This window comes from Salarias fasciatus, chromosome 11 (assembly GCF_902148845.1).
Source record: "Salarias fasciatus chromosome 11, fSalaFa1.1, whole genome shotgun sequence".
NCBI lineage: Eukaryota > Metazoa > Chordata > Actinopteri > Blenniiformes > Blenniidae > Salarias > Salarias fasciatus.
The window spans coordinates 11,235,742-11,253,525 of record NC_043755.1 but is presented as its reverse complement, the minus strand read 5'-3'; the positions used below and the strand labels follow the sequence as shown (position 1 = coordinate 11,253,525).

Here is a 17,784-nt window from a genome sequence, read left to right as displayed (position 1 = left end):
TGCAACAGAAGCATAGTTTCTTGCATGTTATGGAATCCATTTGGTAACGACACCAAACAGATCTCCATTGAAAAGTCATCAATTCCTTTTTAGCTAAGCTTTTGTTGGTTCACTTTTTCTAATGCGTGTATTTTAATATTGTAAGGATGTTTTCTCTTTGTGTTGCTGCAGCATCATGGCCATCACTAATTTGGTTGATGCTTATCGGAATTGTTTTGCCATTAGGATTTGCAATGTTCATTTACAGAAAATATCCAAGAAAAAGGTAAGTTGGCCAAAGTTTTGTTCCTAATTGCAATTGACGTGTTTATTTCAAGATGTTTTTTTTTTCCTTGAAAAATTTAAAACGATATTTAAATTATTATTATTTTTTTATTAGAAGCACAGCTCCTGTGAGTGTATACCGAGATGGAGTGAGATACCAAGATCCTCAAAGGTGAAAAAATCTAATTAATTCTTAATCACAGCATGAATATATTAATAGTACTAAAGGAAATACATTTAATGAGTCGCATTTTTGTTTTCCTGGTAAGATTTACACAAAGAACACCATTTATAGCTTCAAAATCTGACTCTGAAGTTACCATGATAGATGTAAAGTAAAGAAAAAAAAATTATAATAATAATGATAATAATAATAATAATAATAATAATAATAATAATAATAATAATAATGTCACTCCTCTAATAAGACATTCAAATCCAGACCAAATATTCTGTATGTAATTATTTCCTTGAGATGAGGTGTTTCATTGACTGCTGAAGTTTCTCTTTTGCCTGGTCATAGATTTCACAATGAAGCCACACAATCAAGGATGCAAGAACCTGAGAGAAACTCTGAGGAGGACAGACTTTCATCTGTCTATGAAAACTATTTCCTGCAACAAATGCAAATGCAGGCGATGAGCGACAGAACAAAGTAAAAGCCTGCCGAAGGGGAAATGCAGGCTCACACAAAGGTACTGAAACAAAAATCAAACTCGTCCAATTAAAGCATTTGACATGAGCTTTTCACGTGACTATGACTATAACCACAAAATAAAGAGATATGACCAGGGCCGGCGTGGGGTTGAAATGTAGCCCGGGAGACTCGTTTTATCCGATAATATGAAGAGCCGGGGGGGGGCTCGTATTTCGATTCGCGGAGTGGACACGCACACGGCCGTGAGAGCGCAGGGGGGCGCCCAAAGATGGGTCTTCAAATTGACTGCTGATAAGTATTTCAGCTGTAATGATGACTACGTCTTCTGTGAGCTTTCAGGGGAGGCGTCACTGTGATCAAATGCAGAGTTATGATTGCTTCTGGGACATAATATTTTATATCAGCCTTACACTTTACAAACCTGCAGTCCTTTGTGTGAGGAACAGGAAGGAGGATTAGTTGTGTTCAAGCCTGAAGATTCGATTAACTTGTACTGCTTGGTAAGCTAATATTTTTGTATTTTAAGATTGAACTGTGGTAAACCTTTATCTGATCTGAGTATGAAATGTGACTGCGACTAACATAGGTGAGGTGTTACAATTATTCAATGATTCTTTAAAATGTATCATTGTGAAAGTTTTGCGTATTTGTGATAACAAACCAACATAAATCAGATGAGGAGTGATAGGTATATATATATATATATATATATATATATATATATATATATATATATATATATATATATATATATATATATATATATATATATATATTTTTTTTTTTTTTAATGGTTTGACAGGGACTTTTAGATCACATGATTGTTTCTTTATCATATGAACATCTGAATGGTTCATTGGTTAGCACTCCTGCCTCATAAACACATTGTTGGGTTGAGTCTGGGCCTGACAGTGTTAAGTTTGCATGTTCTCCCTTTGTGCGTTTGCGTAACCTTTGGTTCAAACACACATTTGATTCATCTTTGCAGGTTTTTTTTTTCAATCCAGGTCGGGTATGGAGTCTGTCGTAAAGAACGAGATCATTCTGGCGGTCAGCATCGTTTCCTTCCTGATCGGCTTCCCTGCCAATCTCCTGGCTCTCTTCGCCTTCAGTTCAAAGATCCACTCCAAACCACATCCGACAGACATCCTGCTGCTCAACCTGGCCGTCTCTGACCTGCTCTTCTTGATCATCCTCCCTCTCAAAATGCATGAAGCTGCTTCTGGCATGGAGTGGACCCTGCCGAACATCATGTGCTCCATCACCGCCTTCATTTTTTTCTCTTCGATCCATACCAGCACGCTGCTCCTAACAGCAGTCAGCGTGGTCCGCTACGTTGCAGTCGTGCACCCAGTCTCCTACCACAGGCTGCAGAAACCCATGTCCACGGTCGTGGTCGGTATTGTGATCTGGCTGACCTCTGCAGCTCACTGCAGCATTGTATTCATCACCCAGCACCACCCATCCAGGAATAACTCTCACGTGTGCTACAAGGACTTCACAGAAGAGCAGCTGAGGGTCCTTCTACCAGTGCGTTTCGAGGCCTTCTTTCTGCTTTCCCTTATCCCTTTAGTAATTTGCTTTTACTGTTACACACACTGCATCGTGGTTCTGTGCAGCCGCCCCAGGATATCCAGTCAGAAGAAGCAGAGGGCCATAGGCATGGCGCTGGGGACCCTCGCCGTCTTCCTCATTTGCGTTTTGCCATTTAGCTTGTCCCATTTATGGGGTTACGCACAGGGTGAGAGCCCAAGCTGGAGGGATTACGCCTTACTGCTCTGCACTTTAAACACATGTATCGATCCGATCATTTCTTACTTTTCCTCCTCTGCCTTTCGTTGCACTAGTAGAGGGTTCGTTCTCAAAAGAGCCGGACAAGTAGTTCCAGATCAACAAAGACCATGCACAACCTCTGGCGATGAGTAAAAGATCCTTTTAATATTGTGAATGCATATCAAGCTTCAGCATTACGTTTCTGTGCAAATAATTACAAGATCATAAATTGTGTATGTACACATTCAGTTGTTCATTTTGGAAAAAATAAATTAAACTTTGAAATGCCTTTATGGGGTTTAATGTAATCCTGTCTTCTTTTCCAAACATCTGTTGAAAATCGTAAAACAAAACCATAAGACCATTTTGAGCACATATGCAAATTTCCAATTTTTATTGACTGCCAGCATGTTGTTTCTTTTTGCATGTGAACAGAGACCCTTTGTGGATTTTCCACATTATTTCCAGTGTAGCTTAACGTGGGCCAGCCACTCTTCTGCACTCATGCATTCTGTAGGCACACATGTAGAATATACCTGCAAAACCAAACAAAAGTTCACCATTAACAGAGCGTACGGTGGTGATCAGACCATCTCCGTTTCCCGCAGAGAGGTCACGTGAAATCAGAACAGACCGTGTGTTTATCAACCAACCTGCAAAGAAGGTCATGAGCAGTGCCACCCAGCCTAGAATGTAGGACCAAGAGAAACACCAGTCACCGAAGTGCTTGCCCATGAAATTCACCGTCACCCCGGTGTAAATGGCCATTGCAAGCAGTACAAAGAGAGCTGGAGTGATTGACAGAAAATGACATGTTAGAATTTCATATCTCTCTGGTAATGTTCATGTCACGGTGCGAGGTGGAAGGGAACTGGAACGAAGGCAAACGGGAACTATAACGGGACGGGTCGGAACTGCACACCAGCAGCAACAGGAATGGGGACCAGAAACTTCTCCCTCCCCAAAGGCCATCCAGGAGCAGAGAAGTGGGGAAACAGTCACCAGAGAGCCGTCGTCGGGCGCCACAGGGAACGCTGCTGAGGAGTAGATGAAAGGTGTCATGGTTGGTGGCAAAGCGTGGCTGGGCAAACCGCTGCCAGGGACCGGTGGTGAAGCGTGGGCTGGGCAAACCGCCACCAGGGACCGGGACCCTCCCGGAGATGATGAGAGGCGTCAGGGTCACAGGCTGGAGACCCAGGGCCACCCAGGTATGACAGGCGGGTGGAGCGCCACACTGTCTGGTTGAAGACTTCGGCGGGAGGCACGCTGCTTCAGGGGCTCACTGCCCGCTGGGTCCAGTGATGGTCGGCTCCTTCTGTCACAGTGCGAGGTGGAAGGACCCACGCGCAGGCAGTCAGGTGGAGTTCAAAGTCCTTTATTTCCAGGAACACAGGATACCGGAACGCAGGAACACAAGGCAAGCAGAGCTGAGGTGCAGGCAGGGACACGGAAGCACACAGACAGACCCACAAGGAGCCGACAAGACACACCAGGAGACCGGGGCTTAAATAGAGGGCAGGACAGGTGAGGCACATTAGGGAGTTAATGAGACAGAAGATCAGACAGGAGAACAAGAGTAGCAGGCAGGTGACCAGGCAGGAGAGCATGAGGGCAGACAAACACAAAACAGGACCCGAGCACCCCAACATGGCCGCGGGGGCACAGGGCGTGACAGTTCGCATAAAACTTATTTAACTTTGTTATGTAACTTGGTTTCTGTGTAACCGCTGGTCAGCTTACTACCTTAGGAGTATTTAGGCTCTGTGGAGGGGGTCTCATCCACCCACTACCTGCTCCGATACACCATTCATGGTTAATGCGGAGTCAAAAATTAAATGTGACCTTCAAGTGGTCACTGTTTCCATGACTCACTTGAACATGATACGAATGAGCAGTTGAACCTGCACTGCACTAATGCTATGATTCCAAGGGTGGAAAAATGTATTATTTTACATAAATACTGTATTCCAGAGGTAAAAGACTTGTAAAAAACAAACAAACAAACAAAAAACACACACACACACACAACAGAAAGAACATCCTTCCTATATGTTGTGTAGCTGAACTGTGTTCTGCATCATTGCTGAAAAACAAATGATGTTTCTTTAGAAATGACAGTGTTCATTGTGGTAAAACATTAATAGCTTTGCTGATATCACCCTTGAATAGGCTGAGGAAGTGGGGTTACTAGAGCTACATGGTTTATGTGACCAGGGCCGGCCCGGGCTTCTCAGGCGCCCTGGGTGAGCCCGACACGAGCGCCCTGTGGCGGGGGGGGCCAGAGCGAGCAATGCAAAGCGAGCAATGCAGAGCGATGCCGAGCCGTGTGCTGCTCACACGGGCCGTCACAGCAGTGCAGAGCGGTGCTCACACCGTTGGGGCGCCTCAGGCGTCACCTATGGCTCGGCGCAATGGGGAAGTGCCCAGGATGCCCAGCCTGATCGCCGGCCCTGTATGTGACACAGTATTTATGTACCGAGGGAAGTAAGCTGTCTAAGTAAAGCCAATGCTTTGGAACAATGCCGACCGGATCTCAGGATCTTTGCAAACTTTGTGGATGACCTCGGTTTGCGGCCTACCTGGACTGGGGAAGGAGATTCGGGTAGACCGAGACCAGATGGACTCGGTGAAGAATGCAGACGCCCTGCAGTCGGTGCTGAACGGATTCCAGGTGGCAGGAGTGGAGAAAGAAAACGCAGAGAAGGCCAAGGAGCTCCATACAAAAATTGAGGAGTTACTGAAGTTCTCCAGATCTGATGGGAAAGAAATAATCATTTTGCTTGAGCTCAATGAGAAGAGTGAAAATCAAATCCTGTTTAGTCAAACTACATTGCATAGTCCAATTATTTGGCCAATATATTTCAAAACATCCCTGATTTAAATCAACTTGTCCGTCACGTTGGTATCTGACCCTGACACTGGTCTGAGTACCTCAGCTTTCATAGAGAACATCAGTCTGATCAGAAGTCCCATTTCTTCTGGATGTCTCACTTATTCATTGTGTATTATACTATATTTCAAACCCAATGAAGATTTTTGTTGTAATTACCATTTCAGGCGGACACTTGGCAGGGCAGACCAGTGCACCAAAGTCCAAAGATGAGACTATGCACTCCAGCAACAAAACATCTACTGCCCCAGAGCAGGGTGGCCCGACTCCCAGCAATACTTCTGCAGACCTGAGGGAAGAGAAAGAACCTTGATCAGATCAGCCTCTAACACCATTTCCACTTTGTCACTAACAGATGGGACAACATTGAAGTTACTCACCAATATAGCAGGGACTGGATTATTTTGGAACTGGATGACAGGATGATTAACAGAACCTCAATCGCGACTGATCCATTGATCTAATGAGACAAACTGTGTACTCTCTGTTTATACGTGCATAAAATGTATGTCGATACAAGAAATGTACCTGCCTGTCCTTTCTCCTTCTTTTTCTGTCCCCTCACCCCAACCAGAATAGCAGAAAGCTGCCACCTCTGAGCCTGGTGCTGCAGGGGTTTTTTTTCTTTCCACAGTCGCTTATGCTTGCTCATGTGGATCTGTTGGGTTTTCTCTGTAAGAATGTCTAGAAATGACTATGTTGTAATTGGCACTTTATAAATAAAGCTGAATTGAATTGAATTGCCTGGCTTAACTGCTAATATTGTGTGAGCCAGACGAAAGCCAGCAGGTTGGGACTTTTGGTCAACCAACATTCAAATCAAACTTTATTTGTAAAGCACTTTTTCATATTTATAAAAACAACGCAATGTGCTGAACAGTAAAAACAGTCATAAAAACAAAAGAATAAAAACCGCACCATTAATCAGTGTACACCACACACACACACACACACACACACACACACACACACCACACACACACACACACACACACACACACACACACACACACACACACAGTCTTGTATTTCTATCCTTGTGGGGACCGTCCATTGACTCCCATTCATGTCTAGCCCCTAACCCTGACCCTTACCCTAACCCTAACCCACACCACAACAAAGCCTAACCCTAAAGAAATGTTTTTGCACTTTTACTTTTTTCAGTAACAACAACATGGTCAAGAAAACACTGTTTCTCCTACTTAGGACCGGAAAAAGGTCCCCACAAGGCACGTCGTTCCACGTTTTGCTATCCTTGTGGGGACATTTGGCCCCGACAAGGATAGAAATACAAGAACACACACACACACACACACACACACACACACACACACACACACAAACAGACACACTCCCAATTTTTTTCGCACAGCAGAGGAGACATGGCATGGCACTAAGCATCATGGGAAAACACTACCAGTCGGGCCGTCCACACCAGGACAAGGCGAAGGTCATTAATACTGGGGCCCCAGCGCCCGACCCCCAACCCCGTCCGACCAAGGGGAACCTGCACACCGAAGTGTGGAGACCCCCAGGCCAGCCGTGGCCAGAGGACTCGAGGACAGCAACCCCAGCACTGGACCGGGACCAACTCCCGGTGTGAAGGACCCCCCTCAGGAAAGACTGGAGTTAAACAGCTAAGAACGTAAGAAGACATGATACAAAATTAATAGAAAAAAAGTAAGATAAGATTATGAAGTAAAAAAAAAAAAAGTTAAATAAGTTAGAAGTACATAATAAAAATAGAACGAATAAATAGGATAAATAGATTAAAAATAAAAATGAAAAAAATAAAATGATGGAGATAAGAATTATAAAAGGTCAATTAAAAGCCAGATTAAAAAGGCTTGCTTTTAACCTCCCTTTAAAAACATCAACGGTCTCTGTGGTCCTGAGGTTCTCCGGCAGGCTGTTCCACAGGCGGGGCCGCAGTGGCTAAAAGATGCCTCGCCATGGGTCTTGGTTCTGGCTTTTGGAACACACAATAAGTCGCTGCCAGAGGACCTCAGGGCCCGTGAGGGTCGATACGATATAAACAGATCAGCTAAATAAGAAGGCGCAAGGCCATTAAGACATTTCAAAACAATAAGAGAACTTTAAAATCGATCCTGAAGCGGACAGGGAGCCAATGCAGCGACTGTAAATCTGGTGTAATGTGGGCCCGCCCCCTGGTTCTCGTCAGCACGCGTGCGGCTGAGTTTTGTGATAATTGCAGGTTTGAAATATTCTTTTTGGGAAGACCAGAGAGCAAGGCATTACAATAATCTAATCTACAGGAGATAAAAGCATGCATTAGCACCTCTGTACTGGCCTGAGAGAGAAACGGGCGGACTCTGGCTATATTCTTAAGATGATAAAATCCAATCTTCGTTATGGTTTTAATTTGTAGAATAAAATTTAGCTCAGAGTCAAAAATCACGCCCAGGTTCTTAACTGATTGTGCTGGTTTAAAATCTAATAATTTTGGTAAAATTTTCTCTCTCTGACCTTTGGGACCGATAACTAAAACCTCAGTCTTGTCCTGGTTGAGCTGCAGAAAATTCACTGCCATCCATGACTTGATGTCTGAAATACAGTTAAAAAGGGTTTCTATTGGCCCTGAGTCATCATTATTATATTCTATTCTCCAACCCCAGGTCACCATGAATTACATCTACAGCCTTCAGATAATACAAAGCTTATTCCACCTGAAAGCCATATTTATGATAACTGCTGATCATATCAACAATACTTCATCAGCATTCACTTTCTCAAAGAAAGAAAAGATGTTTGACAATCGGTCTGACCATTTACAGACTGAGAGGATGGCATCTCACAATCATGGAATCTAAAAGACTGTTTCCTAAATGCTGAAACTCAAGACAAAAAATGCAACAATTTCACAAAGATGCATTTGTCTAAGCCGAGCTTTCTAGATTTCGCCAAGACACAGAGCTGTGGGTATGCAATTTGCACACATTCACTTCATCACATTTTCTGCTCTTGATTTAAGTAGAGCTGATGGAGCCACTGATTGTAAGAAGTCAACAACAATGAAAGCTATTGTGTTCCCTCCGTACTTCTGCCTCATCGTTTGAGGGTTCATTCTTCATCACTCTGAAAATAATCATTAAGAAAAGCGCTGCGTGCTGCATAAACTATTCAAAGTTATAACAGTGATAACTACACTGCCTATGGGCTGTAAGAGAGAAAAGTTCTTTTTAACTAAAGCCAATTATTTAATGTAGTTTTGGCAGTTCATTTTGTTGAAGTCACATACGGTGACTTTTTTCTCAGAGTGCATGATTCTCATAAGCGGCCCCAACACTCACCTGTACAAAATCTTCCACAGGTGATGTGTTGGAAATGTTTTCAGTGGATTTATCTGGAAAGTCAATACATGCAGTACTAATCCAGCTGCTCCAGTCTTCATGCCTTCATTAATGTCTCATCTGTTGCTCTCAATGGCACATTTTAAGTTGTGATAACAGCCATCCACTCCAAATAGTAAACACAGTGGATGACTGGAGACAGAACTGTTGCCTCCAACATGCTCACATCCTCAGATAACAGGAGGAATAGAGAGCACAGATCTTTTCTATTTGCTGCCTTCTGGCGATCTCATGCGGCTGTGTGTATGTAATTCTGTTGCTAAATGTAAATCCTGTTTTAGTGCGCCACCAAGTGGCACAGAACCAGATGTTTTCCACAAATAGTCATCCTCTCAAGAATCACTTAAATATCTCGGTACCTGAGTGAGTCATCACAAACATAATTTGCAAGAGTTTTTCTTTGCAAATATTGTGTCAAGTGGACTAAAACAGAGAAGGAATCATCCACCATCCATCATAGATGTTACACAGCTGGAAAGTCACCATCAGTCACCATCAATGCTCAAAAGCAGATAGACATTTTGAAGCAACGTTTGTTTCCATCAAGACACATCTTTGTAATAAACATATTGAACATTTCAGTGGAATAATGCTGAACAGATAAGATAACAAGACATAAGACTGCAAACAATATTATTCCATCAGACATAAATGGGACTTCTTTTGTCTCCACATCTCAGGAAAAAAAAAAAAAAAAAAACTGGTCACCCCGATTGTTTGTTGCTAATAGACTGCCCATAAGGTGGAGAACATGGTCCCCTCCCCTCTAACTCAACATAAGCTTGACATATTCACATTGTCTTACATTCTGGGGAATGTCTGTGTACGTTGATCTGCTGAAACATCAGAAAGGCTGTAAACATCGTCCACCTCTGGCATGTTGTGTAGATACAGAATCTCATTTGTGAGCTGAGAAATACAATGCTTCATGCCTGAGACATGTCCACAGGTATTGTTCTTTTTTTTTAAATTAAATGTCATCAAGAAGATTTATTATGTAACTGTTACATATTACTGACCAACTGAAACAAAAGTGTGTTTTTGTCTGTGTATTTCTTTACCCACTCCTAATAATAAAGATGAAAGTTATATAATTTGATTTGCTAATAAAATTACCCTTCAAGAAGTCTTGTACCTTTCTTGTCACATATCCAACTAAATTATAATACATGTTACAAATTAAAAAAAAATCTTTTAAAAAAATTGGATGAGTAAACAATGCCTGGGCCAGACACAGTCCCTAAATCACATTGCATGGATGACTTGTCTGTTTTCTGGTTTCCTCTAATGAACAAAGTGTGGGGAACTATGACTCAACTTTCAAGCCTCTTTAAAGTGTGTGTATGTATATATATATATATATATATATATATATATATATATATATATATATATATATATATATATATATATATATACATATATATATATATACACACACACATATATTCTAATATCTAATATACTTTTCTGTGGCGGCCCCTAGACTGTGGAACTCCCTTCCCCCCCATATCCGAGCAGCCGAGTCTGTGGGAATTTTTAAATCCCTGCTGAAGACCCACCTCTTTTCTTGGCCTTCAGCTAAGTCTTACCTTGTTTTTAGTCGGCTGCTCGAGTTCGAGATGTGTTTTAATGATTGTCTATGATTGCTTTTATTGTCTGCACTTTTGTGAAGCACTTTGGCACTGCTATACCGTTTGTAAATGTGCTATATAAATAAACTTGACTTGACTTGACTTGACAATGTCTTACATAGTGACAAAGACAAAGCTGGAAATCGGGAAATAGTTCCATCTCAGTCAAGCAGTAGCCTAACTACTTTGTGGCGAGTTAATAATTACTTGAATTGTTCAGGCATCTTCCATTCACAAAAGTAGTAGTTTTGAGGAAATGAAAATATGTCTGAAAGAAAAGTGAGTGGTTCACATCAGAAGCAGTGTATTTCTTGAATGCACTATTTAAGAGGGAACATGTTAAAGAAGAATAATTAAAAACAATTAAAGAAGAAGCTTACTTTCAGTTTTAAGTCTTGAATAACTAAGCTTCGTGTAACTGAATGTTATCCTGTGAATCTTTTAGACTGCTGCCCTGTAAACAAAGGTTGCAATGCCATTTTATCTTATTGTTTATTTGATGTTTTCTTGCATTTGAGGCTTGAAATGACATGTAGTTCAATTTTGAAAACAACACATTTCATCTAAACCCTTTGAGTCATGAGTCACAGAACAAAGCACAACTTTACGTCCTTTTTTTTAGATAAATGATGTTGTGAAGCTGAAAATCAGACATCCCTCCTGTGTCTTCCATAGGAACTGGTATGAAGCAGCTGAAATATTTTTTGCAGGTGATTTGGTCTTTGAATTTATTTTTTAAAATTGTATGAAACTATTCATGCTTTCCTCATGCTGGGGCTATACGGCGTACAGTTCCCCTGGGTGGTGGATAAGGGTGACCTCCTTTGGGGGGGTTGCACCTGAATAAAATGGAACAGGGTGCCGTGGACCAACATAGCCTAGGAGAGTGTTTCTCAAACTTTTTAAACCAAGTACCGCTTCAGAAAAAAATCTGACTTTCCATGTACCACCATTATGACCAAAGAAAAAAAAAAAAACTCTTTTCAAATGAAGACAACGCACACAGGAAGCAGGTATATTTCTAATAGTCTTGGTCTTTATGTTTTTGTTTAATTCTGTCAGCCACAGTTAGCAAAGACAGAACACTGGAACTGTCACACAAAGGGGCAACTCTCCCTCTCACTCACATCCTTACTCTCTCTCCCTCTCTCTCTCTCACACGTTCGCACTCATGCAGTCGTTTGTTGCTAACGCTAGCAGATGCCGGTGACGCTTCAGCTACGCTGCTTAAATACCTAGCTGATAGCCCTCGTGTTCGCTTCACTGTGGTCAGCTTCAGTTTCAGCAGGGCTGCTGGTTGTATTCTACTCCTGTTCTGCACTTCTGTTCCTCATAGCTCCTGTTTGGAGCCACGTTCGTAGAGTTCTCGGACCTCTCATTACACCTCTGCACGCTGATGACGGTGAAGCTAAGCTAGTTTAATCGTCGATGGCGTATGTATGCGTTACTACGTGATTGAGCGTGACCACGTCGCAGTCCAAAACATTATATTAGAAGAGAAAAACTGAATGTGAATTACAGTTGATTTGACGTGTTTTAATTTGAAATTATTATGTATTTTGGTGGTAATATTTGTTTCTGAAAGTTTTGACTTTTAACCAATCTTCAAAGAATATATATATTTCTGTGATTCCCCCACGTACCACTAGAGGGAGCTCACGTACCACCAGTGGTACGCGTACCACAGTTTGAGAACTGAGGGCCTAGGAGAAGGACAACTCTGACTCCAAACCCGGGTAGACAGAGCTCGTTAGTCTTGGTAAGCAGTCTGTCTAGGAGAAGGGCAACTCTGACTCCAAACCCGGGTAGACAGAGCTCGTTAGTCTTGGTAAGCAGTCTGTCTAGGAGAAGGGCAACTCTGACTACAAACCCCAGCATGCTGGTACGCTGTGAGGTGGCAGCCCCACCAACCGGCTATCCTGCGGGGGGGCCAACAACTCACCTCTTCTGTTACAAAACTGACCAGAGAAAGAAGCCGGACTGACCCACACGGTAACGGACCCCAGCCTGTCCCCGACCAACGAGTACGAATCGACCTTCGTCATAGGACCCGTGTTGCCACATGGAATGTCCAGACACTCCTTCGCCCCGGAGCTGCCACTCTGCTGTCCTGAGAGCTCTGCCGCTACAACATCTCCCTGGCAGGGCCCTGTGAGGTCCGATGACAAGTTAATGGCGAAACAACAGCAGGCGACCATCGTTACATCTGTTATTTTTCTAAACAACTGGTGCACCTTCTGGGGAAAGCCTGGGCTCATCCGCAGGGACGGCATCCACCCAACTTTGGATGGTGCAGCCCTTTTAGCTCACAATATGGCTGATCGGCTTCGTACCCTAAATTGACAATCCAGCTATGAGCCCCGGGAGCAGAGCAGTCATGTAGAACGCTCCTCTGTTGATCTTGTTGATCCTGTCACTAATCCTGCTCCCGGATTTTTACAAGTCAAGCATGGAGGTTTACCTAGGCAAACAGAGACTGTGTCTGTCCATAGTGCTCAAAGCATTAGAAAAAAGTCAATGGGTAAAAAGCTTAACACCTGTACGAGATAGAATAACTCTTCCAGCAGGAAATACATAAAATGTGGTCTACTAAACATTAGAGCAATCTCCACTAAATCTCTGTTAGTTAATGACCTTATCGGTGACAATAACATTGATCTCCTTGCTCTAACAGAAACTTGGCTTCAGCAAGATGACTATGTGAGGCTCAATGAATGTACCCCTCCAACCTATGTTAATTCCCAAACAGCTAGATCAACAGGTCGAGGTGGAGGTGTGGCAGTGATATCGCACTCGTCTTCTTCTTAAACCCAAAACTAATGTTAAATTCAACTCTTTTGAAAGCTTAATACTAACGCTTACTTGTCCAAATTGGAAGAATCAAAAATCTGTGCTATTAATTATTGTGTATCGACCTCCTGGTCCTTACTCTGACTTTTTAACTGAGTTCTCAGAGTTTTTAAGCAATATAGTATTGACTCATAACAAGATCCTTATAATAGGTGACTTTAACATCCATGTGGATGATTCTGGTGACAGTTTGAGTAATGAGTTTATTGCAGTATTAGATAGTATCGGTTTCACTCAAAATGTTGATGAATCCACTCATAGTCACAAGCACACCCTGGATCTGGTTTTAACATATGGGATAGAGGTCAGTGACCTAAATGTTCTCCCTCAGAACCCCATACTCTCAGACCATTTTTTAATTACTTTTCAGGTTTTGATTGAAGACTACTCTGCTCAAAAAGATAAAATTCAGCTGATACGGACATTATCTGAAAAATCTGTGGCTCGGTACAAAGAATTGATCCAGCCTGCATTTGCTGCATTATCTTGTGAACTCACAGAAATGAGCTTATTGACCAGTGGTGATAATAGTGATCAGTTTGTTGACAGTGCTATGCACTCACTAAAATCTGCCCTTGACGTAGTGGCTCCGTTGCAGCTGAAAACCAATCGACCCAGGCGCGTTGCTCCATGGTTTAATTCTGAAACCCGTGCTCTCAAACAAAAAAACTCGGCAATTAGAAAGACTGTGGCGTAAATCTAAATCGGAACAATCTCTGAAGGCTTGGAAATGTAGCTTGCTAAGCTATAAACAAACTCTTTTTAAAGCCAAGACATTATATTACTCTTGTTTAATAGAAATAAACAAAAATAACCCTCGGTTTCTGTTCAACACTGTAGCCAGACTGACAAACAGTCATACTGCAGTGGAACCAATAATCCCAGAATCTTTAAACTGCCATGACTTTCTTAAATTCTTTAATGATAAAATCATAACCATCAGAGGTAAAATCAATGAAGCGCTTTCCTCAGATCAAGCTCAGGGAAACCAGCCACTGCCACCACCTGAAATACCTGAAATACTAGATAGTTTCTCACCAGTAAATGGGGCTGAGATTACTTCGATTGTAATGTCTTCTAAAACTTCGACCTGTCTCCTAGATCCAATTCCAACTAAGCTTTTCAAAGATATTCTTCCAGTTATTTTAAATACGATCATAACTATAATAAATACGTCTCTAGAAATTGGCTATGTGCCACAGTCATTTAAATTCGCAGTAATCAAACCACTGCTGAAAAAACCTAATCTTGATCCTGATATTCTAGCCAACTACAGACCAATATCAAATCTGCCTTTTATTTCAAAAGTCCTGGAAAAAGTCGTGGTTAAACAGCTTTGCCGCCACCTACAGGACAATAGTTTATTTGAGAGATTTCAGTCAGGATATAGAGCTTATCACAGCAGTGAGACTGCGTTAGTTAAAGTCACTAATGACTTGCTATTGGCGGCTGATGCAGGTCTAGTCTCAATCCTGGTTCTCTTAGACCTCAGTGCAGCTTTTGATAAAATTGACCACAATATTCTCCTGCAGAGGTTAGAATGTGAGGTTGGCATCAGAGGAAAATCCCTCTGCTGGTTCAAATCCTATTTATCTAATAGGTACCAATTTGTTCACGTTAACCAACAGTCCTCACCGTGCTCCCAGGTCAGTTATGGGGTTCCTCAAGGGTCCATGCTCGGGCCAATTTTATTTCTGTTAAATATGCTTCCTTTAGGGAACATAATTAGAAGTCACGATATCAATTTTCATTGCTATGCAGATGACACACAATTGTATTTATCTATGAAACCTGATCAAACTAATCAAATAGACAGACTCAGTGACTGTATCAGAGAAATTAAATCCTGGATGACTACGAACTATCTCTGTCTGAATCCTGGCAAAACAGAGGTCATTATACGAGGCCCCCATAAACTGAGAGAGTGTCTATCTGAACAGATCATCACCTTAGATAATGTCAGTGTATCCTCCTCCTCTACTGTCAGGAACCTCGGGGTCTTATTTGATCAGGATATCTCCTTTAAAGCACACATCAACCTGGCTTGTAAAACAGCATATTTCCACTTGCGCAACATAGCTAAAATAAGAAACATTCTACCTAGAAGCGATGCAGAAAAACTCATCCATGCATTTGTTTCTACTAGACTGGACTACTGCAACTCCCTTCTTGCAGCCTGCCCAAAAAGTGCATTAAAAAACTTTCAGTTGGTTCAAAATGCGGCCGCCAGATTATTAACCGGAACTAGAAGACGTGAACACATTACTCCCGTTCTAAAATCTCTTCACTGGCTTCCTGTCGAGTTTAGAGTTAGATTTAAAATCCTTCGCCTGACTTACAAAATCCTAAATGGGATGGCTCCGACCTATCTCCAAGATGCTTTAACGCCTTATCAACCAATAAGAGCACTTCGCTCTCAAAATGCAGGGTTACTGGTGACTCCTAGGGTCTCTAAATGGACATTAGGTGGAAGAGCCTTTAGCTATCAGGCACCGTTTTTATGGAACCAGCTTCCAAGTGGTGTCAAAGAGGCAGACACAGTCTCCACATTTAGGGTTAGGCTCAAGACGTTTCTCTTCGATGCAGCCTATGATCAGGTCAACTAGGGATTCTAAACTAAACTAAACTTAACTAAACTTAACTAAAGTAAACTAAACTAAACTAAACTAAACTAAATTAAACTAAACTAAACTAAACTAAACTAAACTCAATTAAACTAAACAAAACTAAACCAAACTAAATTAAACTAAACTAAACTATCTAAACTATGCTAACTAAATACTAGTTTAAATACTAAACTATTCACAAAGCTGCCCTAGGAGCTAGAATGCTGTGGGAAGTACGGTGCACTGAGCCCTATCCTCTAATGTCTGAATGTTATTCCCTTTAGTCCGTTCATTGCTTTTCACCTGCTGTCCCACCCTTCGAGGGGGAGTCTTCTCCAGTTTCAGTTGCTGACTCCACGATTACGAGGGCCTACGAACAAGCTCTGTCCGGACCGGGAGGACACTCCTGTCGGTGCTGCCCGCGGACTGGCTTCGGTTCTGCTTCTGGGATCCGTAGTTCCTGTGCTGGACCGTCCAATGGACTGTACTCATCATAGTCCTAGGCTTTACTTCTTATTGTCTCATGCTAGCTGTTGCCAAAGCTGTCCGTCCCTGGGAGTGGGATCCCTCCATACTGTGGTTCTCCCCAAGATTTCTTCTTTTCCCACTGGGTTTTTGGAGTTTTTTCTTGCCGGATGTGAGGGTCTAAGGCGGTGGTTGCTTCGTTTTGTCTCGTTACTGTGAATTTGACATATTAATATTATGCTTATTCACTGTTTTTATTTTTACCAACCAATGTAACATCTTGAAGCCCTCTGAGGCAACTGTTGTGATGTTGTGATACTGGGCTATACAAAAATAAATTGATTGATTGATTGAAGCTAAAGCTCCGAGCCAACCAGCACAAGACTCTATCTTGCCCTGACTCCTCCCGACTCAATGACCCCGACATCGCCAAAGACTTCAGTCGCTCCATCTGGCGCACTCTTGATGCCCTGGCTCCCGACCAAGTGAAAGATTGGTGACCTTCAAGAAAAGTGTCCTCTCGTCTGCTCAAAATGTCTTGGATGTTCACGATCGTCCCCGAGAAAGCCCTGGATATCAGAGAGGACACTAAACATCATCGACCAGCGGCGTGAGGCCCGGCTCCGAGGCGACCTCGTGGAGTATCGGCAACTGAACCGCCTGCACAATGTGACCATCGCTGAGGATAGGGAGAGGTTCTGGGAAGCAGAAGCCCGACAGCTTGAGTCTGCGGTCAACAACAATAACTTGAGCAGCGTATCCAGTCTACTGCGCCAAGCCCATAGCGGTCCACACATAAAGACAGTGCTGGTAAAAGATGCTGACGGTAATCTCATTACAACTGAAGCCAACTGCCTCGAGCGCTGGAAAGAACACTTTAGCCTCCTCCTGCAGCACAGCACCATCCCGGCTGATCCCACTCTCCTAGAGGCTGCCAACGCTGCACCCCCTAGCGACGTCTGCTGCACAGACCTTATAACATCCGGGGAAGTGAGAGCTGCCCTGAAGAAACTTAACATCAGGAAAGCCCCTGGCATCTGTACCATCACCGGTGAGATGCTCAAAGCCGGCGGTGATGGCATGGTGGAGTGGCTAACCCACCTATTCAATCAGGTGTGGGAAACAGTGCAGCTGCCCACTGACTGGACCAGAGGGGTCATCCTGCCCTTCTGGAAACACAAGGGTGATTGGCTTGTCTGCGGAAACCACAGAGGCATTACCCTGCTCTCCATCCCTGGCAAGGTCTTCACCAGGATCTTGCTTAATCGTGCCC

General features: G+C 42.8%; 1 protein-coding gene across 1 annotated transcript; it reads left to right on the top strand.

The window, feature by feature from the left end:
- Positions 1 to 1,936: 1,936 nt before the first annotated feature.
- On the top strand, positions 1,937 to 2,848 carry LOC115396472 (free fatty acid receptor 3-like). The gene has a single exon (XM_030102355.1). It carries the CDS (start codon positions 1,937 to 1,939, stop codon positions 2,846 to 2,848), a length of 912 nt encoding a protein of 303 aa, XP_029958215.1.
- The last annotated feature ends 14,936 nt before the right edge of the window (positions 2,849 to 17,784 follow it).